This window comes from Alligator mississippiensis, chromosome 8, assembly GCF_030867095.1.
Source record: "Alligator mississippiensis isolate rAllMis1 chromosome 8, rAllMis1, whole genome shotgun sequence".
Taxonomy (NCBI): Eukaryota; Metazoa; Chordata; order Crocodylia; family Alligatoridae; genus Alligator; species Alligator mississippiensis.
In genome coordinates this window covers 8610001-8629015 of record NC_081831.1, presented here as the reverse complement: position 1 = coordinate 8629015, position 19015 = coordinate 8610001, and the positions used below count along the sequence as shown (strand labels likewise).

Here is a 19015-nt window from a genome sequence, read left to right as displayed (position 1 = left end):
GGTTAAGAAATGTCACTAACTTCAGTGACAGCAGGATTGGAAGTTAATACAGGAAAAGAAGAAGATGCCCTATCCAGTTATACAGGGAAACATTTCACTCAGAGAATATAATTGATCATATTGGGCTTTGGCCACGGCACTGGGGTTAAGACTCCTGCTGTTGCAAAGACTGGGGTGGGATCTGTAATTGTCAGGAGGAGTCAGTACTATGGCTTTGCAGCATTGTCTATAACAGAAAACTTTAAACCTTTAATTCCCCATGGGCTCAGCTCCATCATTGGTAGCACAAGTGAAAGCTGCAGTGAAGAAAAGGCAAAGAGAGGCTCAGGTGTTTTTAGCACCGTGTAATTTAACTGAAGCCCAGAATATTCTGTTCCTGGTTCAGTGCATCTGCCACTCAGGAACAGCTCTGCAGAGCCACTTCTAAGGCCCAGGCAGGCTCAACTTTGCTTCAGTATAAATGTCCTGGCTTGGGAAAAGATGGTAATTTCTCCATGTAGAAGTCACAGCTTCTCTTAAGGTGCAGCCTGAGATGTCTTGGCTGAAATCAGTGCTCTGTGCATGACAATGTATCCTCAACCGTGAGGTTTTTTGTTTTCTTTGGGGCCTAAGCTATGAGGTATTTGCTATGAACAGAAAACTGCAACTTTCTGAAATCAGGAAGGCTGCATTAGTTTCGCCCTAATAGGTTTTCTGAAGAAAGTAGTTGGAGCTGAATGCTGATTACATTGGTACATCATAGTTACTTTGGTATAGAAATGGGAAGAATGGTTACACCAGAAGCAACAATTTAAGGATAACAACGCAAGTGCTGTGCCTTCTTCCCCATCACAAGATAACCCAGTCCTTCAGAAGACATTATCCTATATGTGTCTGTTTTATAGCTCCTATTTATCTTGTTCACACGCGTCTTATCTCTGTCTCCCAGATGCTGTAATGGATTAAACTAGTGGGTGTGCAGCAACCAAGAACAGTCTTGACTATTTTCCTTTTTTCCCTTTTCAACCTTTCGCAAATACAGCAGTCAGATTGCCATTATTTATTCCAACTGTTGCTAGCAAAACTTATAGGTTTTTCTTCAAAATATTTAATTATTCTTAAATTGAGTCTACAGCAATGTGTCATGTTTTACAGTAGTCATCTATTTAAAGAGGATTTGTTTTTCCGCTTCTTGCCTTAGGAGGATTTGTGTGTTGGCAAAACAGAAATGAATTTCTCTTTGGTTTCTATAAATCCACTTTATCCAAATGTAGACCTAGAATCTTATTAGTCCTGATGATTGAGGTTTTTCTTGGGAAGTTGAGGTATAAACACTGACTTGTGGGTATAACTCAACAGATCCTGCGGGAAATAGGCCCCCTATTGACAGAAAGAACAAATAATCGCAAATGGTAATGGGAAATTGGTCATTGTTAAAAACATGTTTTGTTCAGCGATCCTGGGCACATGTACACGAGACGCTATAGCACCGTGGTGATGAGCTATGGCAGCATAGCCCATCGTTACAGCCGTGTAGCATGTAAAAATAACCATGCACCGCCGGGATTGTGCAGTACCGGTGGGTCAGGGGCTTGTGTAGACACACCCACTGTGTATTTAATGAGCCTTCTTGGCTGCAGTTGCATTATACTTCATAGCAGTTTTGTAATAATGTAGACATCTTTGCTATTAGGCAAGTATTTTGTTTACCATGCTTAAATCTCAGTGCATTGCTGAATAACTTGATGTCTGAAAGACTGTAATTTTATAGTTGTGATTAACTAGCTGGAGCCGTTTCATTATCACTCAAATGGATGTATGATTTTAAGGCAAGTCACACTACATTCCCTGTATCTGATTATTACTTGGGACTCTACGGAGTCCAGTGAATTTAGAAGCATTGGCTCCGTGCCTGTAACCATGACCCCCTCTAGTGGCTCCAGCAACTATGCATCTGTTGTTCAGTACAGTACCAATAAAGGAGTCCTTCCTCATGTCAACGACTTCTTACTGATGACTGGAGTTATAAATGTGCATGAGACTATGGCACGTGATACATTGTCGACCTCCCTTTATGGGATTGGGCTTTAGAAATGACAGCTGAATTCTTATGAATGACTTCCTGTTTGAATGATGGTGCTGGAAATTTAAAGACCGAGCCATTAACACTGAGCTATTTCCAACAGGTTCTCTCGTAACCGAGTGCGCTTCTTGGAGAATCAAAGAATACAAAGAGAGAGCATGGAGGTGAGTAATTGCAGACAAACTGAAAAACATCGGCGTTGGAATCTGACCTAGATTTTATAAACACGAGATTTTCCTTTTCTTTTTTTTTTGGCAACAAATATGCTTTTGTGACACAAGGTATTAAATTCTCTAGTTGATGGATTTCAGTTCACTGTCTTTGGTAGGGATTATCTTCTATTAATTTTCAAAAGTCGCACAAAAAGAAGGTCATATTGTAGCACAAGTATCAAATAACCCTTGAATTTAACACGGAAATGAGGAAAGGACAAGCAAAAAGAGAGGAACTGTATTCAACTGCAGTTTTATTGCTTCTGTACCCATGTATTAGATTCTGCTTTAATCTCTTGCATGACGCAAAGGACTGTGTTTCTTTTCTTCTACAGATTTGCCTTCATTTTAGCCCCATAAACATTTGTGGAGCTGAAAAATGAATGATTATATGTTTGTTTTCCTCCATCGCTGCTCCTATTTATTAACCATGTTACTCAAAATAAGGATATGCAAGTCTCACTTTGTACAAAGCCACAGCACATTCTTGGTTATCTGAATCCCCCGCTATCCAAACAACAGCATCTTTTTTTAAACTAACTGTGGCCCTTATGTAAAAAAAAAAAAGAAAATCCCTTTTTAAAAATGTTTTTTGCTACCGTACTGCATCTCTATTCTTAACTTACCTTGTAACTGTTACGCTTAGTTGAAGAAATTCAGCTAACTGAATGGCTTTTCAACGAGTGCCTTCCAAAGGGGGTTGGAAAACCCGAGGATACTGTAGAGTCACGCAGCCTCCTTAGAATACAGCATGAGGCTGGCTGTGCTATGGGGATTTGGATGTAGCCCATAATTATTAAAGGAAAGGTGAAGTTAATTTTGTTTCGTATGAGAAACTGCTACTGCTGCAGTTCCCTTTGTGGCCACTTGCATGTTTTTGATTGCTATTTACTTTGTTGGACTAGTTTATAATAATAAACCAAGTCGCCTCTTTTGTGGTCAATCACGAGTCCCTTAATTTAAGTACATTTCTTCTATCTAGTGCTAACAACTATATGTAAAAAATGTGAGATTTGATTAATTTCTCTTTTGGTTTCCTACTTAATTTCAGCAAGATACATGCATTCCATACAGCTGGGAACACAACTGCTTTCCTAGCTGACAGTTTTTGAGGTTTTGCAAAGTTTTCCCATCCCCAGTTGAACCACACAAGTCAAAGTTTGGATCAAATTAATCAAAATTCTTAGATTTCAACTTCTTAAAAATACTTACTGTAAATTCACTGTAATTCTAAAATAAAAAGTCATTGCCACCCAAAAAATTGAAAAATTAGTTGCAAATGTCTTGAGGCATCCTTTTTTGGAAGCCTTTTTTCCAAAATGTTTTGCAAATGGGAAATTTGTTGAAATGGATGTTTTTCTTGCAATAAGTTTTGGTTTCAGGGAATTGGCATTTTCCAACCACAACATCAAAAGATGTTTGAAAAGAAAAAAACCCCCCAGCCATCCCATCTCTTATTAATAACGAGATTCTGATTTCAAAGGTTTCTACTATATTTTCTTTTAAAACTAATGGTTTTTAAACTCTTTTTTAGCCATCTGCTCCTTCTTGTGATCTACTTGACCTTCATTCCGGTTCTGTGCCCCCTGTGTTGGCAGTGATGCAAAATGGTGCTGTTACTTCTCAGTCTTCAGGATTGAGTGAGTGAAATATTCGATTTTCTCAAATAAGAGGAAGTCTACCATAAAGCAAGGTAGAAATCAAATCACATTGGGATCTTGTTTCATGGATGCAGGGCAAGATGCCTGTGAAACTTGAGAAATGCAGAAGTCTAGAACTCTTGGTTCAGAGATGATACCTTTCATTAGACCAACTGAGAAATTGCAAAATATATATATTTTTGCAAAATTTGGGGCTCTCACACCCTTCATTAGGCTCAGGGAAAGTTAAAGATGGCAAAAAAGTCCCCATATGTAGGAAGTAAACTTCATTTTTGCACAGAGGAAGCTTAAGCTGGAAATCTGTCCCTCTGGGTCCTTGAGAGTATCTTTGTGAGATGCTCTTTGTTGTGCAGATCAAACAGGATTCCTTCCCTGTTGGTGTCAGGTGGCAAGCAGGGAGATGTAGACATTTTTCTTGCTGTTCAGCAGTGAAGTTTATAATCCAAACCCGACTAAAATTCGGCATCTTCTATGTTTCAGAGATGTATTTGGTAGCTGTGTTGGTCTGAGACAAAAAGAAATGCAAAAATCTAGAACTCTTGGTTCAGAGACGATACCTTTCATTAGACCAACTTGAATTCCAGCACGTCAGAGCAGCTGCCACACTTGTGCATAGGTGCCCTAAGGTTCTTGCTAATGCACAAGGTGAAGCAGTTTATTTTTGCCATTCCCCTGTGCTGATATGATGGGTGGGCTTTCTCAGATGCATTTCAAATGCATGTGAGAGGGCACAAAATGTAGGTAGCGGTGGGAAGAACGGTGTGATGTAGAACAATGGCCCCTACAGGACACAGTACTACAAATGTATTTGTCTGATGTTAAATGGGCTTGTACAAAAATAGAGCTTTGGCATATGTGTTAAAATAATGTGCTTCCCTTATTATTCGAAAGGGGACCTTGCATTGTTTAAAAGAAAACTGCTTCTGTCTCCCAGGCCCAAGAACATAACCATGTGCCTTTATAACTATCTTCCTGGCATTGGTTATCTGTTCTTTAACTTTACCAAGAGGAGGTTTGTGAACATATTGCAGCTCGTAAGGTTTTTTCAAATGGCTCTCTCAATTCAGCAACAGTTTTGCTTAGACAAGGGAGAGAGAAATGCAATGCATTTGCTCTGACGGTCCCTATTTCTTTCAACTAGAATAAGAAATAGTGTAGTCCTGTAGTTTAAAATATGTTTGCTCCTATGCCTAGTGCCAGTGATTTACTTGCTTTCTTCCCTTCTGGCATTTTAGTATGTCAGGCAGAAATACAGTAATCTGAATTCTGTTCTGACTTGCTGTCTTAGCAGACTGTTTGAAGACCAGAATTTTTAGTGTGTATTTCAAACTTTACAGCTTCTCAGTGGCACCTTTACTCACCTCTCTGCCCCCCCCCAACCTCCGCCCACCCAAAGTGAAGTGCTTATAAAAGATGAAAGTGCAAACACTTAAGTATTTGCCAAATAAAACTTTCAAGATTTTAACGCCAATCCAAATGTTAGATTGCAGGTCTGCAAGTGCTCCGGATCCAAACAATCCACATCCTATGCTTTACCCTAATCTGGATTTAGAAACAGCAAATGTTCAACAGTTCTTGTAAGTAGTATCTCAACAGGAAACTACAGACAGCATCATGCTCTCAAAGATGTTTGCGCTTTGTCATTGCTCTGCTACATGCCTATGGCAGGCCCATGTACACTTGGACCTATTCGTGTTTTGTAAAGGTGTTCAGCTAAGCAGGGGCATCTACCTTTGCTCTAGTCCAGGGGTTTTCAATCCTTTTAGATCATTGTACACCTGGTGGCCAGACACAGAGCAGTGTACCCCCAGCTGCTGTCGGGGGGGTGGCTGGGTGCAGAGTGGCAGCAACCACCGCATGCAAGCTTCCCCCACCCCGTGTCCAGCCGGGTGGGTGGCGCCTGTGCGGGATGTTGCGTGGTGGCGCTCCGTCCTCGCCCACCCACACATACCCCGTAGGGCTGTCTCAAGTACCCCTGGGGGTACATGTATGCCTGGTTGACAACCCCTGCTCCAGACTAACAACCTTTTTTCATTTGCGGACTCCTTTGGAAATTTCAAATGGAGGTGCGGACCCCTTTGAATGGTAAATGTGGGTATTCACATGCTTCTGATTGATCATAGTCAGCTTTTGCGGACCCCCTTAGACATAGTCTGTGGACCCCTAGAGGTCTGCAGACCACAGGTTGAAAAAAACTGCTCTAAATGACTCCCTGAAATGCTTTCAAATCAGTTGACTCCTGTAACACACACTGACCTGTTATTAACATGTATAATAACCCAGCTGCCAAAAATATATTTAAGACCTTTTTGATTTCCTGCCCGAGCCCTCTCAGTGCCAGTGAGAAGCAGATGAGCCTTGCGGCTTGCCCTGCAGGTCAGTAAACCAGGACAGCTTAAGATCTTTGGAGAGCTAGTTTCAAAGTGGGGAGGAGCGCTTGCAGAGAGTGCCTGGTTAGCTCCCCATCTGTTACAGAAGTGGGTCTCTGGCTTAGGTGACCCTGCTGATCCCAGGATAAAAGGCAAATGAGAGAAAAAATGTAATGATAGGAATGCATGGTTTTCTATCTGGCTTTCAACAGATTGATCTTCGGGTTTTTTTTCATTTCCTCCTCTCTCTCCCGCCCCCCTGCAGGTTTGCAACAGACACGCAAAGTATAAGCCAAAGCAGCCCTGCTGTCCATACGTATGGCAACGTGAGTAACAGTGATGCTGAGAATATCATTCTTTTAATGGCAGTTTTAAACAGATCTCGAGTCTTATTCTGGTGGCTGTCCAAATGGAAGAGAGATCCATTCCACTCCCTTTTTCCACAGCCGCAGGGAGTTCTTTGTACCAGGCCAACTTCCCTCTTGAAATACCACATCATAATCTGAAAGTTTGTGCGAGATACTTGCTTGTCCAGCACAATCTCTGCGGAGTCTGCCTCAGCAGTTCCAGTGTGATTAGAGTATATAACTAACATACTGAGGTCCCTACATGCCACAATTGATTGCTACGTAGTAAATCTCCTGCAGCAAACCATCTGAATACTTTAAAGTTAAAGCAGTATAGAAACCTTGAGCAAAAAAACAAGTAGCCAAATATCTATCACAGGCAAAGCACCATGTCCACAAATGAAGCCAGTCTCTGCTTATTGCAAGGAATGTATACAGAGGAAAGAAGATTAGATGTTAGAAAACCAAAGGGCGTGAAAACCCAGCTATGCTAAAAGAAATAAATGACTTGCAGCAAAACTTTTGAGGATAGCTGGGGAGTGAGTTGCTCAAATCTTCCTGATGGAAGCTCTTTGTCTAGGTAAGGTTTGCCCCCTCATTATTTGTAGCATAGCCTTGATCTCTTTGAGCTTTTCTATTGTACCAAGTCAAATCCAAGGGCTGAAACAAAAATCTGCCCTGACTAACCATAGCTGCCAGGCAGTCATATGTAGTAAGCAAATTACTCCAGTAATTATTGGTCCAATTTTAAAGGGTTTGTAGTCATATTAGGAACCTGTAGTTCAAATGACAAAAGGCTGTTATCACCCATCTTCCTTGCTTCATTCTAAAAAGCAGGTGAACAGCCATGTACAGATCTTGCAACTTCTGGATCAGGTTTAGAATCCATACAAGTAAATTATACAAATGCACATTAGGGTTTTAAAAAATTATCTGGAGAACAGGAATAAATTAAAGGGGTTTTGTTGTCAGACCTTGTGTTACAGGCTCCAAAAGGAAATAATAGAAAACCCAGAGTTGACCCAGCATCTGCTTATCTCCCTGTTAAATAATGTGTTCTGCTCATCTTCCTCAGCTTTTACATCCAGTGCCCCTGCATCTGGTGAACCTCCAAAATGGCAATGCCTTATCACTAAATGAAGGCTTGCCAGGTGCAGCACCAGCAGGTAAGTGAAGTAGCTTTACACTTCAGCCCAAATCTTAACGTAGGGATCTGGTTTTCTCCTTGGCCTGGAGAATCTGGCATAATGATTGGCTCTGAAGAGTCACAGCAGCAAAATACCACTGTCAGAAATGATGGTACAAGGATCTATGATAAATACATTGAAAACTGTGTTTATTTAATATTTAAAGCTGGAAATCTCATTGGGGATAATTGGGGGGGGGCATCTTGTTCCAAATTAAGATGAAAAGCAGAAACTTATCAAGCCTATGACATGCTTACTTTAAAATACAGGTTTATGTGTTGTCTTCCCTCTTCTTTTCAGATGAATCAAAGAGCAAGTCACAGTCACATTACTATGAGATAATGGAGTTTGATCCTTTAGCACCAAGTGATGCCACAGAGTGAGTAACTTCAAATATTACTCAAATAGCTTGTCTCCACTTTTTAACAGCCTGTGACAGAACAGTTTATGATATGAAGCATTTCTGTCAGTTAAAGTATGTATCACATTAATCCAAGTGACTTGGGCATCTGGTGAGAGCTAGATGGGAGTGGCTAAATTCTGGGAAATTCTTGAATATGCCAGGTGTGGCCAATAAAACTCATCTGTATGGTTAGGAGGCAGCTAGAAAATGGTGTATTGCCTAGGTACTAAAACAAAATAAACTAAAAATCAATTTGAGCAGCACAAACCTGCCAAGAATTCAGCACTGATCCTGCTGAGATCTGACAGCTACATCCATGAACACAGGTGATTGCTAGAGCTGGGTAGAAAATAAGGTCATCCTGTGGTGGATTTAGTTGTTTCAATTGGTTTTTTTCTAAGTTTGGGGAAAAAACCTCAAATTTAAAAATTCTTCATGGATTCATAGATTCATAGATTCATAGATGTTAGGGTCGGAAGGGACCTCAATAGATCATCAAGTCCGACCCCCTGCATAAGCAGGAAAGAGTGCTGGGTCTAAATGACCCCAGCTAGATACTCGTCTAACCTCCTCTTGAAGACCCCCAGGGTAGGGGAGAGCACCACCTCCCTTGGGAGCCCGTTCCAGACCTTGGCCACTCGAACTGTGAAGAAGTTCTTCCTAATGTCCAGTCTAAATCTGCTCTCTGCTAGCTTGTGGCCATTGTTTCTTGTAACCCCCGGGGCCGCCTTGGTGAATAAATCCTCACCAATTCCCTTCTGTGCCCCCGTGATGAACTTATAGGCAGCCACAAGGTCGCCTCTCAACCTTCTCTTCCAGAGGCTGAAAAGGTCCAGTTTCTCTAGTCTCTCCTCGTAGGGCTTGGTCTGCAGGCCCTTGACCATACGAGTTGCCCTTCGTTGTACCCTCTCCAGGTTATCCGCATCCTTCTTGAAGTGTGGCGCCCAGAATTGCACACAGTACTCCAACTGCGGTCTGACCAGCGCCCGATAGAGGGGAAGTATCACCTCCCTGGACCTATTTGTCATGCATCTGCTGATGCACGATAAAGTGCCATTGGCTTTTCTGATGGCTTCGTCACACTGCCGGCTCATGTTCAACTTGGAGTCCACTAGGACTCCAAGATCCCTTTCCACCTCTGTGCCACCCAGCAGGTCATTCCCTAGGCTGTAGGTGTGCTGGACATTTTTCCTCCCTAGGTGCAGCACTTTGCATTTCTCCTTGTTGAACTGCATCCTGTTGTTTTCTGCCCACTTGTCCAGCCTATCCAGGTCTGCCTGCAGCTGTTCCCTGCCCTCCGGCGTGTCCACTTCTCCCCATAGCTTTGTGTCATCTGCAAACTTGGACAGAGTACATTTCACTCCCACGTCCAAGTCGCTGATGAAGACATTAAAGAGTATTGGTCCAAGGACCGAACCCTGCGGGACCCCACTGCCCACACCCTTCCAAGTCGAGACCGACCCATCTACCACAACTCTTTGGGTGCGACCCTCTAGCCAATTCGCCACCCACCGGACTGTGCAGTCATCCACATCACAGCCTCTTAATTTGTTCACCAGTATGGGGTGGGATACCGTATCGAAGGCCTTCCTGAAGTCCAGGTATACGACATCCACCCCTCCTCCTGTGTCCAGGCGTTTTGTAACCTGGTCATAGAAAGAGACTAGGTTGGTCAGGCACAATCTGCCCGCCACAAACCCATGCTGGTTTCCCCTCAGCATAATTTGTCCTGCCGGGCTCTCACAAATGTGAGCCTTGATAATTTTTTCAAATACTTTACCAAGGATGGAGGTGAGACTGACCGGCCTATAGTTGCCCGGGTCCTCCTTCCTCCCCTTTTTGAAAATGGGGACCACGTTAGCCCTTTTCCAGTCCTCCGGGACTTGGCCCGTGCGCCACGAGCAATCGAATATTCCCGCCAGTGGCTCTGCAATGACGTCGGCCAGTGCCTTCAGCACCCTGGGATGGAGCCCATCCGGGCCTGCCGACTTAAAGGCATCCAGTTCCTCCAAGTGACTCTGCACCACCTCAGGATCTACGCATGGAAGTCTGGCGCCTTGCTGCTGCCTCTCTACAACCCCAGTGAGAGACTTGTCGTGCCCCTCGCTTAGGAACACTGAGGCAAAGAACTCGTTGAGGAGTTCAGCCTTGTCCCCTCTATCTGTCACCAATTGCTTCTGCCCATTTAGCAGGGGTCCTATTCCTCCCTGGGCCTTCCTTTTACTCCCTATGTATCTAAAAAACAATTTCTTGTTGTCCTTTACTTGGGTTGCCATCCTCAGCTCCATGGTAGCTTTGGCCCGCCTAACTGCCTCCCTACAAGCACGAGCAGAGGAGGTATATTCATCTTTAGTGATCTCACCCTGTTTCCACTTTTTATGTGCTCCCCTTTTGGCCCTTAGGCTGCCCTGGATTTCTCTGGTCAGCCATGGAAGCCTCCTGGCCCCTTTCCCTCTTTTGCCTCGCTTGGGGATCGTCTTGCTTTGTGCCCAAAGGATCGTTTCCTTTAGGCACAGCCACCCTTCTTGGGCACCCATCCCATCAAATGGATGGGAATGGAGTCTGGGGTCTAGGACTCCCACCCTCTTAGGAGGCTGGAGGATGAAGCAGTAGGAAACCAGCTAGGCTGCAGAACTCAAGCCTGGTTTTCACTGGGACATTGCCAGAATTTCTGCAATCTTGATTTTGAGGAATCATCAGGATCTGATGTGCAGTTGTTCTGAGCAGTTTTAGTAATGTCATGGTCCACAGCAAGAGCTACGTTCTTTTGTAGTTTTATTATCGTCTGTTTGCGGGTTTAACCTTTTCACTGTCCAGGCATTTACTTCTGCAGACCTGAGATCAAATCCTGATTAGTTCAAAACAAGTGGAATATTTTGAACTAAACAGGAAACAAGTTCAAATGTGTCTCCTATTCCTAGGTCGATATATTGAGTAATATCAGAAACGTACATACTCGTACAGTGATTGGCACTGTGCTGCTTTTGGACCCTGGTTGTCCTACTGCTACCGCTGCTGTGTCAAATCATTCTTTATAAATTGTTAGAGGAAACATTCCTACCAACCAGGATTTCATTGGCATGCTTTACTGAATAAAATGAAGGGAACATAAACTAGTATTTACTCTGCTCTTTTTCTTTCAGAGCTATTTACGAAGAAATTGATGCTTATTTGTCCAAACCAGGAGTTAAAAAGGATTCCAAATGCTGAGACAGGAAATGAGTCGTCTCAAAAGTTAATCTCTGATGCCAGCTTCAGAGATCTGTTTTCTATCAGTGAAAAGTGAATGCAAGATTGTATTTTGAACATAGCAACAAGTATTGGGATCTTAAGTGACAGATATGCTTTACTTGGATATACCATCAACTCTGATCTCTAACACTATACACAAGGCCTTAAACCTCCAAGTGCTAATTTTTCACTGGGACTATTCTGTGTGTGTGTGTATTGGTATCGGGGTTTACACCTTATTTAAAACATGCTTTCAAAACTTCCCTATTTAAAAATAATACACTCTGCCTCTGACTTTAGTGAAACACAAGTAGCCTTGTAACTGTAAACAAGAGTTTTATGTCGCATTAACCGCTATGTCATACTGCTTAATTTTTATGCAGTAAACAAAAACGGAATTTTTATTCATTTACAGATGTATAATTTATCTTTATTTAACCTCACTTCTGACTTGTCATTGTGCAAGTACTTTGAGCGATACCAACCCGAAAAAGAAAACCCTGGAGATTCTTCTGTATTCAGAATTCTCCTACTTCAGGCCTCTTGACTGTTATGTCAATACACTCACTATGCAATGTTCATTGCCTTTATATTTTACATCTAAAATAGTAATGATGTTGATTTGGTTTTTTAAACCAAATCAGGTTAAGTGCCTGGTCTTAAAACAAAGGGAAACAATAAACTTTCTTTCAACAAATTGCTGCATGTTGTCTCGGTAGAGACTGAATTAAACACCAAATACTCTTTGCCAGGCTTGTGAAGATAGGAACAGATGCTTTAGGATTGTTTGCATCTTGGTCACCATATCCTCCCTTGTAATTTAATGGGTCTTTTCAAAAACTGGATATAAACCAGCCTGTAGCACTGAGTGTTTTTTGCCAGCATTATCCTGAAAAGGGGGGCGGGGAAGAGAGGAATAATCCATAGGGATGGAAAAGAACTACGCAGATCACAAAAAGATGCTATTTTCATTAGCAGGGCTGAAGTGCCTATATTTCCATGCTGAATGTAAAGTTTGCACTTTGCTGAAAGATACAGCACTTTTTGAATTTAAAATTATCTAAAATATGAGAGCTTAGTTAATTTGGTTGTATGGCTAGCAAGTGAAACGGTAGCCCTATTTAAATGATGTGTTTTACGTTTTGAGTATTTTAACTTCATAAATGTAAGCAATATTAAATTACATTAAGTTCTCAAGCTGCTTCGCTGTTGTTGTTTTTTGTTAGTACGTTAACATAAGTATGAACAAAAATTTTGTAGAAAATCACCATGCAAAATGGTGGTGATTTTTTGGCTAACATACATTTATACCCTCATGCAGAAATCACTGAGGGCAATTAAGTGTAAACACAAGGCATGACAAGTAGGTTGAGAAGCCTCTACAGCAGTTAATATGACAAACTGCTCTACAAATGGCATGGGTAGCAGAGGCTCCAATGTACTTACTGACAGAGAAGCAGACAAAATCATTCTGGTATGCAGCATCAAAGTGAAAAAGGAACAGATACGGCAGGTCAATAATTTTAACTACTTGGAAAGTTGGAGAACATCAGATGGTAAATGTGATCATGAAATAAAACTGAGAATAAGGATGGCAAAAGATGCATTTCTGAAAATGAAAAAAAGATATTGAAAACTAGTAAAATTTCTATGGGGATGAAATTAAGAGTTTTGGATTGCTACGTTACACCAGTCCTCACGTATGCATCAGCATGCCAGACAATATCGCCAAATATGGAAAAGAGAACTGAAGCAACTGATATGTGGTTCTTAAGGCAGGTTTTGAAGGTATGTTGGACAAGTCACACTTCAAATGAAGATGCTTTGTTAAGGGCAGGCTGCAGGAGGAAGCTGCTGATCAACATCCGAAAGAGATGGTTGGAGTTTCTCAGACACGTTATGAGGAAACTGAAAGTCTGGTCATAACTGGAAAGACTGAAGGAAGGCGATATCATGAGAGACAGAGGTTGTATTATGTCAAGGGTCTATCTAAATGGATGAATGTATCAACACTGGAAATTCTGTATGCCTAGAAGAGATCTGTGGAAGATCGTGATCACCAACGTCCTGTTTGGATATGGTACCTAGAAAGGGAGAGGAAACAATTCCCTGCTGGGGCACCCTGCCCTGCATTTTTTTTAAACTGGCCTGCTCTCTGGGCAGACTCATTCCAAAGGAAAATCACTGTCCATCTGTAACTGGCAAATCTGTCTCTTTTCTATAGAGTTGACGTTTTTTTTTATGTATGTATTTTTGGCCACTGCACCTGTACCAATCACAGCCCCAACACCTTGTTTATGGCAGTATAGCTACTTCACAGCTGGGGTTTTGTTTGCTATTTTAATTCTTCCAGCCTAGTTAAAGCTGCAAAAAAAGTATGGGCAGATAAAAAAGAAAAAGATGCTTTGCAAAGGTTTCTGGTTAGATCACTCGCTAAGGTCCACAAACTCAGACTCAACCTCGTGGCAACCTTTTCTTGGGAGTCAGGTGAGAGGTTGGAGGAGAAATTGTAGCGATGATTCTGTTAGTAGAGTTCAGTAAGCTGGCAGGTCACAGGGATCTGCAGGAAACTTCTGGCCTGTTTCTCAAGAGCACCTAACAGGTAATATGGAAACTCTTGTTTGTGGCAGCACGGATTTGAAAATGCCAGTGGCTAAGCTGTTATTTTTTTATAGGACAAAGATTTAGGATTTAAACAATGACTCTCATAATCACTCTGTGCAAAGGTTTTTACCCTCTAGAGAGTAAAAATGCATAGAACAATGTGACAAATGGCATAAGACACTTTACACCCTTTAATGAGTAGTTAATGATTTGACATTCTGTCATTACAAAAGATATGCTGGATACCAGTAATTGTATTTACCGCAGTGATATTTGTTTTCAAAGCAATTTTTGTACATTTTAAAACAGCATGACTTGAACCGGCCTCTCCTCCTCCACCCTCACCACCCAAAAAACAGGGAAGGACAGCAAGACGTTTTTTCCACAGCACAGTTTCTCAATCCTTGTACACAGATTTAATTTACAAAGTCTTAAATGGAAGAAGTTAATCATTTTCTCCACACTTTTGAAGGTGCCCATTTACTTCTATAGTCTGAAAGATGCCACTGGTCGTGCTTTTGTCAGATTTTATGCATGAGAGGGAAAGGAAGGATTGGACTAAAAGGTTGGGTACTGGATTATGAGACATTGGGAAGGTTCAATCACCTCTTTGACAGAGTTTTCCATTAAACTAAGGAATGAAAAACTATGAAAACAGGCTATGTATCGTATAGGTGTTGGGAGAATAAAATTCATTCTTTCTTAAAGAGTGTTTAGAAACTATTGTGATAAAGATTATATAACCTCCCTAAAAGAAAAGACAGATTTAAACATATAGATCAAGCTGTTTTCATAAGTTTTGATAGGTTTTGTGACTTTTTGTGGACATTTTTGCTACTTTATATTGCGTTTTGAACAGAAACCTGAAAGGCAGTCAGGATGTGGTTTGAAACTGCCATAGTAGCATAGCAGAAAATTGCCAATTAACAGCTTTTCTATTTTCAAAGATATCACATTACTGTATTGCCCTTTTAAGGGATACACATGTAGACATGTAGCTACTTAAGCTGTACTCTGATAATGATTGTTCTTTTATTCTTAACTTCCCTGACAATGGGATATGGTACTGTTAGCAAAATGATTACCTGAGTTGGAATTGACACAATATTTCTATAAATAATTCCAAAGAGGTCAGAAATAATCACATGCAGTCAGAACATGTAGACTATAACTCATCCAAAAAGCAGCACCTTTAGCAGCAAGTGATCCAAATATGACATTGTGTTTTTTGATTCAGTAATAACTTAAAATGGATGATTTCCAACTTCCCTTCTATAGCGCACAAAAACAGGATGGATCACTAAAAAATCCTTACTTAGCTCACAAGATTAGGTAGAGTATTTACAGGAATGAGTATTCATGTTCACTATTTAGGTGGAAGAGTTAATTTTCTGTGTTGTGATTGTTAATCACACTCTATGTATCGTATAGTAAGGAGTAGGAAATCGTTACATCTTCACAACATTTTTGGTATTTGATTACAAAGACTTCCCTTTAGCTACCCGTTCTGTCAAAATATTGGAATAAAAAATAAACATCTGAAGGAACAACAGTATATACCTGTAATGGTACAATAATTAATAGGCATTCATATTGTGTGGTACTTTGCTGCAATGTTTCATCTCCTTCTTGTGTCTCTAGAAGAACATCCATGCAGACTGGCATTGGCAGGTACCAGAGATTTTATTCAGTGTCAATATTGTATATTACTGATAACCTGGAAGAGGCAACTTGTGTCCATCCTTTGCTTGAAAAAAAGTGTAAGAAAGAGTGATCAGATCAACTTTGGCCATTTTGGGGTCCTCCGCAAATTCAGGATCAATGTAGAAGAAGACAGGCATGTCCACTTCCTCATGGGGATTCAGCCGCTGTTCTTCAAAGCAAAAGCACTGCATGTGCAAAGCAGGAACAGTTACAAAAATGTTATACTACAGGCTAGAGCACAGATCTTCTGCATCTGTTTCACTATGCTCATACCTTGACAAGTTTTAAATGTTAAGCAGGACTGAGGTGGAGTTCCATCTCATTGGAAACTCGAGGGTACAGAGACCTCCTCTGTATGATGATGTGGAGATAGTCTTCTACCCTTTGTTGTGCGGACCATTATTTTAATAGAGACTGTCCATGAAATGACCTTTCTCCCCCATTTGTGATTGCAAGGGTCATTTCTGTTTGGTAAATCCCATTACTGTGACGATACTAAATACATTAATGGAAAAGTACTGGTAGAAAAGTATTAGCTTTTAGTGGATAGCCTGTACCATATGACCAGACAGTTTATCACTATGTGACAGAAAACTCATGCGTTGCTGTTTTGGAATCTCTCAAACAGAGCTTCAGCATTTGACTTCTTTTATTAAAAAGCCTAAGCTGAGAGCGCGGATCAAGGCATGACTATTTTAAAATCTGTGCATCTGAAAACCTACATTTTGCAGGTTGCCAGCAAATTAAAATATCAACCTAATTATTTACGGAAGTAAACCTTTTGCTTATGGGAGAAGTATTAGGTTAGCATCAAGCTGAACAGCTGTACTTTGTGCCTGGGAGTATCACGTTTAACTTACCTGTATTTTATTGAAGTACTGCCCAGCTTCAAAAGGCACCACATTATAGGTAGAGATGCCAATTACAGGTTTGTCAGTTGAATTCTTTGCTTTGTAAAAAGCTAGTGCAGTCTCTCCTGGTACCACCTGTTGAATGAAGAATTGTATATTGTGACTTATAGTTCCAACAACCCACTACCCCTCACACCAAGCACTTTGAAGCATAACTGATTTATTTCAGAAATATTCATTTCAATCACCCGCCCCCCTCCGCCCTCGCCCCTCCCATGAAGGCAGAGTCACCACCTGTCTTTGAAAAATGTTAGCAAAGCTGACGGCGACGCACATCGGACTGGAAATTTAAAGTCACTGAAGGCCAGGAGCCTGCCTCTGTGGCATGCTGCTTAAGGGCACTTAGTAGGTGAGGGTGCACTGGGTTCTGTTGCCCGCTTGCAGGATTATGTCTGTTTTTATCCAGTGACTGTCTCATGTAAAATGTGTGCAGTTCAGGAAGCAGAGATCCAGGACTCCCGACTCCTGGCTGTAAGCTCTGGCCACTGGGCAGTTATTATGGTGCCTTTTTCTGGCTCCATGAACCTTGCGTTCCTTCAGTGGTCTTCAGTTGGGGGAGGAGGATACTCCCACTCAGCTTAGCCTATAGCCCACAAGGGGACAGAGGACAAAATGAACTGCTGGGAATCTGGTCTAACCACGAGACTAAAAAAGGTGCCGCTGCTGCCACCACCCATATCTTTTCATTAAACTGTCTATGGTTGCTGTATTTTGCACTGAACTCAAGGGTGAGGAGCTGAAGAGCTTGAGGAGCAAAGGATCCAAATGGTCTTAAGAATGTAGGACATCTCAGATCAAAACAAGTCATTAGGTGCAGGTTAGATCATAATTTTAGACTTATGACTTTAGGTGCCCATGTCCTTCTTTCCAATCTGCACCAAGTCCCAATTCTGTACGCACTCATGTGAACAGTATGGACGTGAATGGTCTCGCTGCTGGCCAAGATGCTGAGATTTTTACAGTCAAGTTCAAATTTTTTTCAGGACCAGATTCCTGTACATCCAAGTGACTTGCTCACAGGACCTGGACGTAGTACCGCAACAAGGGTAAGATTTAAAAAGAATGATTGATCACCGTGTCACTTACATATATTTCATTTTGCTGAGGTCTGAAATTCCAGTGTAGGCTCGCGTGCACGTCGGCATTGAACGTGACCTTGATGATCCGATCTTTAACGGGTTCCATAGTCTCGATGTGGTCCGAGCCGTGACCTGCCACCGCCGACCCCCCGAGTCCAGTGGTCTGGGGAACCAGAGAGAGCTCGTATTACTGCCGTGTTAAGTATAAAATTAAGGATGTTTTGAGGCACTGGGAGTTTCACTTGCTGGAAAGAAGCCCCCTGCGTTACACCACTCAGTCAATTAAAAAAATAAATGGTTTCAAGCAGTGCTTCTCCCCCAGCCCAGTTCAGATTTATTTTTGGTGTCTTATTGTATTTATTTCATTTCACTACCTATGCTGTTATTTTTGTTTGTTTTTGGTATGCAGATTTCTCTCTCAATGATTATATTTATTTCTCACTGATTTCATTTCTCCGTAAACTTCCCTTAATAGATTAAAATGCATTATTTTTGTCAATCATTATATTTATTTCTCACTGATTTTTCTCAGTAAACTTCCCTTACATTTTAAGTTTTTATCATTTTTATTTCAGTCATTTTGTCAGATTTCATTGTTCAGTAAACTTTCCTTACATTAAAATGTATTCAATTTATTTCTCAATCGTTTTATTTCTCACCAATTTCATTTTTCAGTAATCTTAATACATTCAAATGTATTGTTTTAATGTATTTCTCAACCATTTCATTTCTCACTCATTTCATTTGTCAGCTTCCCTTAATAAATTAAAATCCATTATTTTTGTCAATCATTATATTTCTCACTGCTTTTTCTCAGTAAACTTCCCCTATATTTTATTTCTCATTTTACTTCTCACTGCTTTCATTTAATAAGCTTCCCTTAAAGTGTATTCATTTTATTTCTCAATTATATTTATTTCTCATTGATTTCATGTCTCAGTCAACGTCCCTTAATCCATAAAAAGGTATTCTTTTTATTTATTTCTCAATCATTATGATTTGTCACTGATTTCACTTCTCAGTAAACGACCCTTAACAAACTAAAATAAATTGTTTTTATTTCTCAATCATTACATTTATTTCTCATTGATTTCATGTTCCAGGAACTTCCCTTCATACATGTAATGACTGAGAAATAATAATAAGGCATTTGCATGTATGAAGGGAAGCTTCCTGAAACATGAAATCAATGAGAAATAAATGCAAATGCATTATTATTATTTCTCAATCATTACATTTATTTCT

General features: G+C 40.9%; 2 protein-coding genes across 2 annotated transcripts in view; one reads left to right on the top strand and one right to left on the bottom strand.

The window, feature by feature from the left end:
* The window catches only part of TOM1L1 (target of myb1 like 1 membrane trafficking protein), a 37495-nt gene extending 24826 nt beyond the window's left edge, over nt 1–12669 (top strand). The window contains exons 9-15 of the mRNA XM_019494410.2: nt 2166–2226; nt 3809–3914; nt 5419–5512; nt 6570–6630; nt 7727–7817; nt 8139–8217; nt 11385–12669. Coding sequence (XP_019349955.1) covers nt 2166–2226; nt 3809–3914; nt 5419–5512; nt 6570–6630; nt 7727–7817; nt 8139–8217; nt 11385–11451 — 559 coding nt within the window. The 3' untranslated portion in view covers nt 11452–12669. The remainder of the gene's footprint in view (nt 1–2165; nt 2227–3808; nt 3915–5418; nt 5513–6569; nt 6631–7726; nt 7818–8138; nt 8218–11384) is intronic.
* Nucleotides 12670–14249: 1580 nt separating this feature from the next.
* Nucleotides 14250–19015, bottom strand: part of LOC102565098 (cytochrome c oxidase assembly protein COX11, mitochondrial) — a 5167-nt gene continuing 401 nt past the window's right edge. The window contains exons 2-4 of the mRNA XM_019494186.2: nt 17778–17933; nt 16641–16766; nt 14250–15965 (exon numbers count right to left, since the gene is read on the bottom strand). Of these exons, the coding sequence (XP_019349731.2) occupies nt 15783–15965; nt 16641–16766; nt 17778–17933 (465 nt within the window). The 3' untranslated portion in view covers nt 14250–15782. The remainder of the gene's footprint in view (nt 15966–16640; nt 16767–17777; nt 17934–19015) is intronic.